Genomic DNA, 11004 nt, shown 5'->3' with positions numbered 1-11004 from the left:
CTCAATGTCTACGGTAAACTTGTAAAAAATACACAGGTCATGATTTATAAATTGAATACTGATAAACCTTGTGAACTCTGTGGCAAATTAAAAAAAAGAACAATTCTTGAGTTTCAATTGTTGTGTTGTGTAGTTTTCTCCCAAATGACACTTATTTGAATTGCTTATAATCCAAACATTAGCAATCAGCATTAATCAGTATTAATACATTTATATGGTTGCAACATTGAGAGTAACATGTCACCAGTATGGCAGCTGCTAGAGGTTGTGACGTCAACTGCAGAACCTCAATACTGCACTGACATACAGACTAAGAGGTTTGGATCTGTATCACTCAGGTGAGGGAAATAAAAACTGGCTGTCGTGATGAGATGCAGGTTTATCAGCAGCCTGGTTGTCTGCTGTCACTCGCTGGTCATTATGGAGGTGGCGTTGTAGTGGTAGTGCGTTATTCATTCATGTAGTTAATACAGACAGATGATAAAATAAGAAACACTCAGAAACAATTCAGAAATCTCTGTCTGTCCTTTGATTTTCTCAACAACCGCTCATCTGATCTACAGTACATCAAACATGGCGGGTGTATTGCTGAGGATCCAAGGTTTGCGGATGAGCTGTTGTCGAGACTCTAACCCACATAAACGGTCATCAGTGATGTCATCACAGCACGTTGCTTTGGACACAGATTAGTCTAATTAAAGTGCAATGCAAGTTCATTTTGTGACTGTTGATAGTCTGATGGGAGCAAAGCGTTCTGCCATTGCTCCCATCAGACTACCAACAGGCACATTTTGAGCAAGCTCTGTAGTTAGACCAATATACAGTTATTCAAAGAGAAGCAAATATTTGAATTGCCATTCCTGGCACTGAACACTGTAAACAGAAATTAAATAGAAATTTAAACCAGTGGCATCACTACACAATATTGTTCCTACCAACTGTGTAGAAAGACAGAAAAATGCATAAAAACCCAGTTTTCTTATTACAAAAGAGAGACAATAAAATGATGCCAAAGACTGAAGCCGTCCTTTATAAGAGTTATGTGATCTGGTTGATTATAATAATACAGTAAAAATGTATAAAACACAAAACCTTTAAACTTTAAAAACAATAAATACTCAAAACGTGTTTGAAAAGACGGCAGGAATTACCTTTTTAAGAAAAGTGTGTGTTTATTGTTCTGACAAGTTCAATAAATGAAATGTGTTATGTTTAGTTTTGCCCTAATCATTCAGTAGTGAGCAACATAAACATCCTGCCAACATCATTTATGAGCCATTTATTTCTGTTGATGTACAACAACCTGTACAGATTTCTATCTCATTTTTGTGGCACCACTTTTCATTCATGTAGTTTGGTAGATACTTTAGCTGTGTATGAAGATAACATCCCCCCGTTTGAACCCATCTACAAAGCTCTGATTTGTCAGTTGTTTCTCTAACCAATCACAACACCAGACCTACTTGAATCACTGAGCCAATCAGAGATATTGAAGGTGAGTCAGATGTCTGGAACCAGACTAATCCTGTTGGATATGGATTCACTATTTTATGCCTGTGTGGCTGTTTAAATATCTGCTTTATTGTTATAAAGATCAAAGGATTATACTGAAATGTGCATTAAATATTTTGTCCCATTTACACACAATGGGAGAAACAGAATATTAGTACATTTTCTCAAACAAATGGAAGTCCAATATGAGAGCATCAATAACAAAGTGACACTACAAGTACATTACAGAGATGTACCAAATAAACAGTGAAGAGGCCAACATTTACTGAGCTATATGGAAGATATATCATTGGTTTTCAGTCACATGGACAAAGGCTGGTGACATGCTATATCCCTCTGATTGTCAACAAATTCTTTCTACAATCCCAAACTAACAATAAAGTGATCCTACTAACAAGTATTGTGTGTATCCAAAGCAGGATATATCTTAATGTCCATTCTGTCAAAAAACAATTAAAAACACATCAGTGAGCCACACAGTTGCTCTGTGTGACATGTTCCTTTATTATCATGAATCATGAGTTGTCTTTTGACTCAGTCCCACATACACGCATTACTGAGCCTTCTTTAAAAATGAATTATTATATAATTATTTTGGGGCATTTTAGGAGGGGAATGATATGCACAAAGCGTCCGGCCAACCGGGAGTCGAACCACGGACCCACTGCACAAGGCATGTGCACCAATGCGGTATGTGCCTTAACTACTCAGTTCAATGGTCAACGGTCAATCAGGTCAATGCCAAATCAATCATACACTTGCGATTTTAGTTTAAAGATTTACGTGTTCAGTAGGAAACGATGAACTTGGGGATGTGTGACAGACAGGGCAGAGATGAGACTAACAACATGTTGCTGAGATTTGTTGACAATAAGAAAAATATAGAAGGACACCAGCCTATAAGGGTTACTATTTTCTATTGAGGCTAAACTAAGGGTTGCCAGGCAACAAGATGGGCAAGGGACTGGATGGGCTAGTTGGGTTATATTTGTGTTTGTGCTTTAAGGCATTTTAGGAGACTGCAGCAATGAATGGATGGACAGACCTGCTCAGAGAGGGATGTTTTCCTGTTTCGTTTGTGCAGTGTGGGGAGCTGTGCCTCTCTAGTCTACAGTCATGCAGAACTTCAAGTATTCACTTGCAAAGAAAAGACCAAGGAGAGAGGAGCCGGTGTGTGCTGTTTGGCTGGTTATAATTCAGAGAAATGAAGAGAGGACAGCGACATTCAAGTGACTTCTCAGTTTACACCTTTCCAAGGAAGTAGGCTAACGTTATCAATACATTCAGTTTGGCTGTGTAGTCACACCGTGTCTGCATTCTAGGTAGGAGTATATCTATATTCGAACTAAAGCACTTCAATATACTTCTATTTAGAAAAATGTGTTGCACAAATTGTGTTACTTAAAATGCTTGCTTGTTATTGATAAAGATAAATTCTCACATTCAACCAAGATAATTCATCAAAAATAACTTTGATCAAAATACACTGTACAGTAATCATACGAAAAATAAAAATATCATACGTTGGCTACATCAACAAATCCAGTTTAATTCAGGGATCAACTGCTGTTGTTTAAGACAATTAAATCAATGAGCTCCCAACTGTCCCGCACAGTTTATGACAATACAATAGACTACAACTGTTAAACCAATAGATATACAGTATATATTATGCATTGCTGAGTTCATTTCTATTGTACAGTAGCTGTCCTAACCAGTTTTATATCAGCAAGAAAGACCACCAGAAGTAAATACTGCATTAAAAACGAAAAAACATCAAACTGACAGAGTCAAGTCCCAACATGTTCATACTGTCTGCTGCACACTTACCTAGTCCACAAACAGAAAAGGACGTCAGTGACAGTCTACGATCCACTAGGAAGAGCCACTCCGTCTTGGCACTCTCATGATTTCATGGTGCAAATAGGAACAACGATGACCAGGATCACAGTGCAGGTAGCGGCTGCGATCAGTGCTCCGATCTTACACACCTTAGCCCTCCTGAACTCCGCCTCTTTCCTCTTGAGCAGTGAGTCGTAGCCTGGTGTGTATATGTCCTCCATCCAGTACTCCAGGTTGTTGGGGTTTAGGGACTCCTGGGTCTGATGAGACAGAGGCACAGGTCACATTTTGTGTTTACTGATAGTTGACTATGAAGAAATAGTTACGGAACAGCTGTGCACCCAGATTTGATGATAATGTTTATAGTAGTGATAGTTTGGGTTATTTGATGTGGGGTTGTATGAGCTACTCATCCACAGAAGCAGAGCACTGCTGTGGATGGGGACGGAGGAAAAAATAAGAACACGCCCACCTAAAAAAACAGTCAAACATTAACTATACACTATATTTTGAATATTTTTACAGTTTTGTTTCGCCATCAAACAGCCCTTTATAACTCCAACAGCTAATCTGCAGTGCACATATGTGTAGGGATATGGTAGTTCAACAGTTGTTTGACCTGTTTTCTATCAGTGAAAATCAAGGGAGTAGGTTTGCACATGGATGGTAGGGACATGTCTGTACCAATATATTTGGGGAACAGAATTATCCCTGGTTAGATAATTCCAATGTGCCATCCCAGACCATCTGCAGGCTCACGCCACGTACAAATACCACACTTACTTTCAGACACAGAGGAGGTGAGAGTGGATCAGTGTGCAGTCAGTTATCACTGCTGTCAGTCCAGACCTCATACATGGGTGAAAATGTAATATTTCAGATGACCCCCTTTCCTGTGTTGTCCATGCCCACACATTTTGTACTTTGTAGATATCATGCCAACAAAACACAGACATCAGGAGCTTTTTCACCACCCACAGTGTAAGTTATAGGTCGTAAATTAACCAGCCAGCAGTTGCATTGATTTAAAATGAAAACCTGCTAGCTACCTAACGTCACCAGCCTTACATTATTAAATTGTTAATACTGGATTAGCAGCATTTTACTGTTGTAGCTGGTCAATGTAGAGCAAGTTTTAAATGTGAAATCAAGGAGAAAAGGGAAACTGCAGCACTGGTAGGACTACTGAATATAAACATGTTGATGTCATGACTTTCTTTTAGTCTTTGATTTGTCACTGTGTATAGTTTTTATTGAAATATAAATACAAGTAAATACAGATCTTAGAGCAAATACAGACCATATGTTACTAGACCATACGGTTGACAGCATTAAAAAGTCCTCTTTGTTTTTGAGGGTTTGTTGTATCCCAATGTTGAGACAGAACCTACACCCTTGGTGAAAATATTCAAAATAAAGTCATTTCACTTGTTTAAGTGGCTAAAATATGTATTTTCTGCCGTCCACAGCAGCACATCGCTCAGCTTCTGCGCCCCGGCCTGCTTCTCCAAACTGGGAGCGCGTCGAGCCACACCTCCTGCAGGTAATACACTGACTGTTCATACAAGCCCACATCAAATAACCTGAAGCATTATTTTCACTTTACATGCTTCTTGACCAGAGGAACCAGGGTCAAAACACATTCATGCTTCTACTTTGAAAACAGCGGTTGTTCAAGTATCAGAGTTCCAGCACAATCAGATCAGCTTTGTTTGTTGTACACAATTAACCAGCTGAGCTGCTGGTGTGCTGCAGGCGCTGTGCTATTTTATTGTGTGTGAAATGTTCAAAAACATTGACACTGAGCTAAGAAGAAATTTGAGGATTAGAGCGTTTTGATACAGATAAATCTCCTGTTTGTTTCTTGTGTAGCAAAACGCTCGTGACGAAACAGATTCTTGAGATCACACGACAGTTTGTTTAAACACTTCATCACCAGTTTAGAGGCAATCTGAGATCTGTATATACTTGTAAATATTAAAGAGTCTCGGATGTGCAGCTTGCTTGTCATTTCTTGTGAGTCATCTGTGAACTGAGCCTTTCTTCCCAGTGCTCACCATACTGTACATTTTCAATTGGTGCCCTTTATCTACTGTAAAGAGACACAACCAGGCCTGTGTTGAGAGACTTATATTAAAGACAAGCCTTTATTTTCCTTTATTCTCCCTGTTTTATAGCCTCCCGTTTTTTTTTTACATGTTTTAACTTTCTGTCGATGCAAACTCAGCTCTTCCTCCATTTCCACCTGTTTTTATAAATTCAGAATAATGTACATTCCCACATCACTAATCCCAGAAACACAACAGAAGAGTCATGTTGTGAATGCTGTTCAGGTTGAGCAAACTCCCTCCTAAGAGTCTGGGGGTTTTCCCATGGAGCCATCAGCTTTCACAACTTAACCCTGATAAAACAACTGCATATAAGGTTTCTTAATGGACTCTGCCGCCCCCGGGGATCCACTCCCCTTTTTGCACAGCAGTCATATCTGTGCTCTGGACCTGTTCTGTGATGTCCCATCAGGTGTCACCGTCTGTTTGTTGGCACAAACGTTCATTTGGACTCAAGGGTGAACTGATTGGATTTCTGTGGTCAAAGGTCAAAAGTAACGGTGACCTCACAAAACACATTTTGGCCATAACAAAGTTCATACACTAATTGACACAATTTAACTCAACTTAAATGTCTATAAGGATAAACATTTTATATCCAAAAGGTCAAAGGTCAACTTCACTGTGACATCATGATGTTCGGCAAAAACACCTCTGGCTTTTACTCGATGCTGTAACTCAGGAAGGAGAGATTGTGACTATGTTTCCTGAAACTTGACTGGTTGATGGAGGAGGAGGTGATTCTAGTTTTCTTGCTGGGTTTTCTCTTTTGTCTCCTGTCGACTACTGACCCACCAGCTTGAATTCGTATTGTATTCCCCTGTTTGTTTTGTCCGTTAGTCTTTGTTCCTTTTATTCTTTATTGCGGTTGCTTTTGTGTCCGTGTGCTTTTCTACACTTTTTTTTTTATTGCTTCTACCAGTTATAACACCCAACTCCTCCTGCGCAAGTATTTCACATTCAAAGCCTTCCAGCAGCTCAGGGAGCGTAGTTCTTTCTGTTCCTGGTCGGCTTTAAATTTGAAACATGAAGTATTAACTAACACTGACAGTAGCTCAACTGCATTGCAAAAAAAAAAAACAGCAGAATATAAGAAACTGGAATTAATTGGTGAATGAAAACAGTTTCTGTTTCAGAGTTGTGCAGTGAAAATATACGTTAATATATGAGTTGAATTTACCGTTAAAGGTAAATGTAATCTCCCCACCCCTAAAAGTCCTTTACCCAGGCTTTGTTTGTGCTGCTTTGACTATTATTGTACTCTGCTAAAATCTTTTTTGAATCTTTTTTTATTTGAGAATTTACAGTCTCATTAATCTCACATTAATTAGTCAAATGGTGAGAGAACATATAGGTGTGGTTGACTGCATATTCTGGCAGATTTACTGAGCTTTTTATAACCAAAAACACACAAATAGTGAGATGGAGACCAGTGTGAGCTTCAATCCAAGTCCATCAGAATTGAAACTGTTTGCATGACTCTTCTCCAGTTTGGATGAAGGTAAGAAAAGCCAAAAAACATTTTGTAAGGTCTATGAAGCATGGTCCACCGGAGGGTATTGTGTGACATGCTTTAATTCGGATTTACCAAGCCTCACGCGACCAATAATGACAGATGCTTTGAAAGAAATGTAAATGATGTCAATAACTGGCCATTTCTAAAAGGCAAACAAAGAGCAGATGGTGAGAGACTGCGAGAGGAGCCAGCAGAGGGATGAAAGGAGTCAGTGTGACCCGCCATCATTGACCCCCAGCACAACCGAGGATAACAGAGGATCCTGAGCTCAAACTGTCTTCGTGTGTGCCCCAGCACACTCCACACCACCACCGTGCTCTCTGTGTGTGACATACTTTCCTGCACTTTGCACTCTGCATCTTAACTAAAAACTTGTGTCTCTACACGTTGCCATCGGGGAGCTCTCTTTTAGTTGATGTGTTGTATACTTTGTAGAGTGGAGGACATTTTTGCCTTAATTAGACAGGGACGGTAAAGAGTGAACAGGTAATGAGGAGAGAGATGAGGGACAACACGCAACAAAAACAACAAGGGTCCCCACAAGGGATTAAACCCGGGACATCAGCATCTTAAACCCTTAACGACCAGGATGCTGCTTTTCAAATTAAAATGAAGGCTGACTGCCTTGTATAGTTACCATTTTGTTCTTTAGGTGGAGAGTGGGAGAAACATTCTGTGGATGTGATGAGAACATAGTTACTGCAGGAGTCTATACCCACAAAAAACCTGGCTCTGCAACAGAGATTGATTTTGTTTTTCCAATCTGCTCTGTAATGGCTTTGCTGAATACAGCGCAGCAGAGACATTCTTCATTGTGAGGCTTTCAACTCACAACATATTGATATTTTAACTGACCCTCGTATATACTAGAAAAGAATTAGCTGTAGAAACGTCCCACATCGAAATGACAGATTATAACCTGGTAGATAGAACTACAGTGGCTTCAGAATAATATACAGAATATTCAGACCTCTTCAACTTATGTACACTTTATTGAGTTGTAGATTCAATTTTATTCATTCATTCATTCATTAGTCATAGCACCATTCCGGGGGGCATCAAAAGTCATATTAGATGAGGGCAGGGTACACCCTGGACACGTCGTCAGTCTATCACAGGGCTGACACGCAGAGACTAACAACCATTCATGCTCACATTCACACCTACGGGTAATTTAGAGTCACCAATTAACTTGCATGACTTCGGACTGCGGGAGGAAGCCGACATACCTGGAGGAAACCCACACAAGCACGAGGAGATCATGCAAACTAGCAAACTAGACAGTGCTCACCACTGCACCTGCCCTGATGGATAAAATTGCCCATGGGTCTATCCTCAATAATCCGTAACAGTCATTACAGTCACAGTGTAACAAAGGGTCACACTTTTTTAAATTAAATTAAAAATCCACTGTAATAAGAATGTATTTGATAGGAATGCATTTACTAATTATTAAATTCATATGATGAGTCTCAGTCAGTCTAATATCAGAAGCTGTGGCTTCTAGATTCAATGGATCACTGATCTCTACAGCAAAGGAAAACAACGGGACAATGACTGCGTCTGAATAAAGAAATGATTAACTACTAACTACTAATACAGGGTAAATGTAATATCTGATCCTCACCGAGATGAAATGTGGAGCAAAAGAAGAACAGTGCTCAGCAATAGTTTGCACATGAAGCTGGAGATTTTCCTGGTCACAAACTATTTCTTTACGACAGACTCTTGGGTGGTTTCCCTGGAGACAACGTGTCTTTGATGTTCGGTGCCAGCAGGCTTTCTCCGTTGGCATTTCTCTGTAGGCGGTCAGGGGCAGACTGAGTTGTCTGCATGTTTCCTTGTTGGTTGATTTGAAATAAAGCTCTAGTTTCTGTACCTAACTTTGGCTAGATTGCTTTAGAGGGGATTAGCGTTGTCCAGACGACCCAGAAATTGTGATAATGATTAAAAAGTTTCAGGATCACACCCCTACCCGCCATCAGTGCTCCGCACTCGCACAATCCAGGTTTTGAATTACAGGTTACAGGCTACTACCTGTTGAAAGCACATGTAGCTTTTACAGGATTTACACTGATCACAACCTGAAGAACAATATCAACCCCTGTAGATATATTCTGTTATACAGGATTAACACCGCTTTATTTCAACAATACTTTCCTGGGCCAGCAGTAACAATATCAATGCATTCACCTACAGTGTGTGGCTGAATGTCAGTCGCACATAGCACCACACCTTCCGATATCAATCAATACCAATCTATGATTCAGATTCTGCCATGAATCACGACCTGTAACAAAAAATAATACATGTCACCTGTATCATACAGGATTTCCACCGTGTCACACATGCCGCTATAGAGACACAATGATATAGTAGTAAAATGTTTTCCACAAACAACCAATGTCACCTTCTTCTTATTGCATAATCACAAGACCTTGGAGACAAAAATATATACCTGCGATCAGGAAAGTCCATAATGTGTGAATAATAATGAGAGAAAGCCTGTTTCATGTGAGGGTCTTCTTTCTGCGCTTCCTCCTCAAAACCTCCTCCCCCGCATCATTAAAGTCCAGACGAACTCTGAATCTATTGCCTGTATTGATAAAGACCTCAGGCGTTGCTGACTCATCGCTGTTCTCGGTTCAATTCTAATTCTCAACATGTGGGAAAATAGGTGAAAAGTAATAGATGAATCGTGGTACTCGTGGGTACAACTCAGCTGTGGGCTGGAGGTTATGTAACCAATGTTCCTCCAATGGCAAGTTTACATTAATCAACTGTAACTGACCACATGATCAAACATTGCTAAAGTAGTAGATGATACCATGGATGTAGGAGGTTGTAGTCAGAGTGGCATTAAGGTGATATATGATATAGGCAAATGAACACAAGTAGTTTGTGTGTTGAATGATTTCATTTACTTACAGAGTGTCGTACCAGTGCACTCTGGCAGCACTACACCTACACCATGCATTAATGAACAAACAATCTGTGGCATTAAACATTCAAAAAGGGTTGTCATGAACATAATGTGGGACTTGCACAGTTCTGATATTCATATTGTTTATTTCGGTGACTCAAATTCAATCAGCAGCATCAGAGTCATCTGTATCAGGAGGAAAAAAAAATCTATAACCATGATGGCATGTAAATACCTTAATTCCTGACCCCCCGAAACCTGCCTGTGTGTGTGGATGTAGAGAGATGAGGGAGTGGGTGGGGCTGTGTAACACTACCAGCACAATTTCAAGTACAATATGCACATGATTTTAGACAGTGAGTGAAAAGAACAGAGAAGGTGTACGAGAGTGAGAAAAAGTAAGACAACCTATAACTGTTATAACGGTCCACTAAGTGTAGATATTATTCATAAAGTTCAGCCATGTTCTGATGCACCTATGTTAACATGGTATACACACAGGAATTTTAAAAAGGCAAAGTTCCCTCCGTGTCATTCAGCTCAAATCACCACTGTGTCTAAACACAGCTTCACAGAACTGATAGCATGGCTGTAGACCTTATTCTTTCATAACGAGGTGTATCAATCATGGCCAATCACATTCACCACTGTGAAACACTGGGCTCTCCCCCGTCATGATGTGCTGACAGTATCAGAGTCCTGTGCAGAGTTTTCTTCGGAGACAATTTACTGTTCTCTGGGATGTTTGTCACTTTTAAAGTTGATCTCACTTTTCTATGGTAATCATGTTTTCGGTGCATAATAGTGGTGGTTGGATAATCCAGAGGGGAGTTATTAGTGGAGTTTTCTGTGGAAAACTGTGTGAGTTGTTTTCAATGCATCAGTATCTGACACGCCTGTTGGTTTGTGGTAGAAAATGTGTAGAATAATTAACTGAAATGACAAGTTTGATATGAATATAAGCACAGAGGCTGCTGCGGTTATTCTGCAGATGTGCTGTGCATAATTGTGGTTTGAAACATGAACGAAGAGGTTTGTGTTTATGTGGACATGCTTTCACAATAAAGTGATCAAACATTACTGAACACAGGTGCACTGAGCTG

General features: G+C 39.8%; 1 protein-coding gene across 1 annotated transcript in view; it reads right to left on the bottom strand.

Moving 5' to 3' along the window:
• Positions 1–2961: 2961 nt before the first annotated feature.
• The window catches only part of kiaa1024 (KIAA1024 ortholog), a 47929-nt gene continuing 39886 nt past the window's right edge, over positions 2962–11004 (bottom strand). Inside the window, exon 4 of the mRNA XM_022744056.1 lies at positions 2962–3614. Coding sequence (XP_022599777.1) covers positions 3417–3614 — 198 coding nt within the window. The 3' untranslated portion in view covers positions 2962–3416. The remainder of the gene's footprint in view (positions 3615–11004) is intronic.

This window comes from Seriola dumerili, unplaced genomic scaffold (genome assembly GCF_002260705.1).
Source record: "Seriola dumerili isolate Sdu_G_001 unplaced genomic scaffold, Sdu_1.0 BDQW01000003.1, whole genome shotgun sequence".
Lineage (NCBI taxonomy): Eukaryota > Metazoa > Chordata > Actinopteri > Carangiformes > Carangidae > Seriola > Seriola dumerili.
Note: the sequence above shows the minus strand (reverse complement) of the source record. Positions and strands in the feature narration are given on the sequence as shown.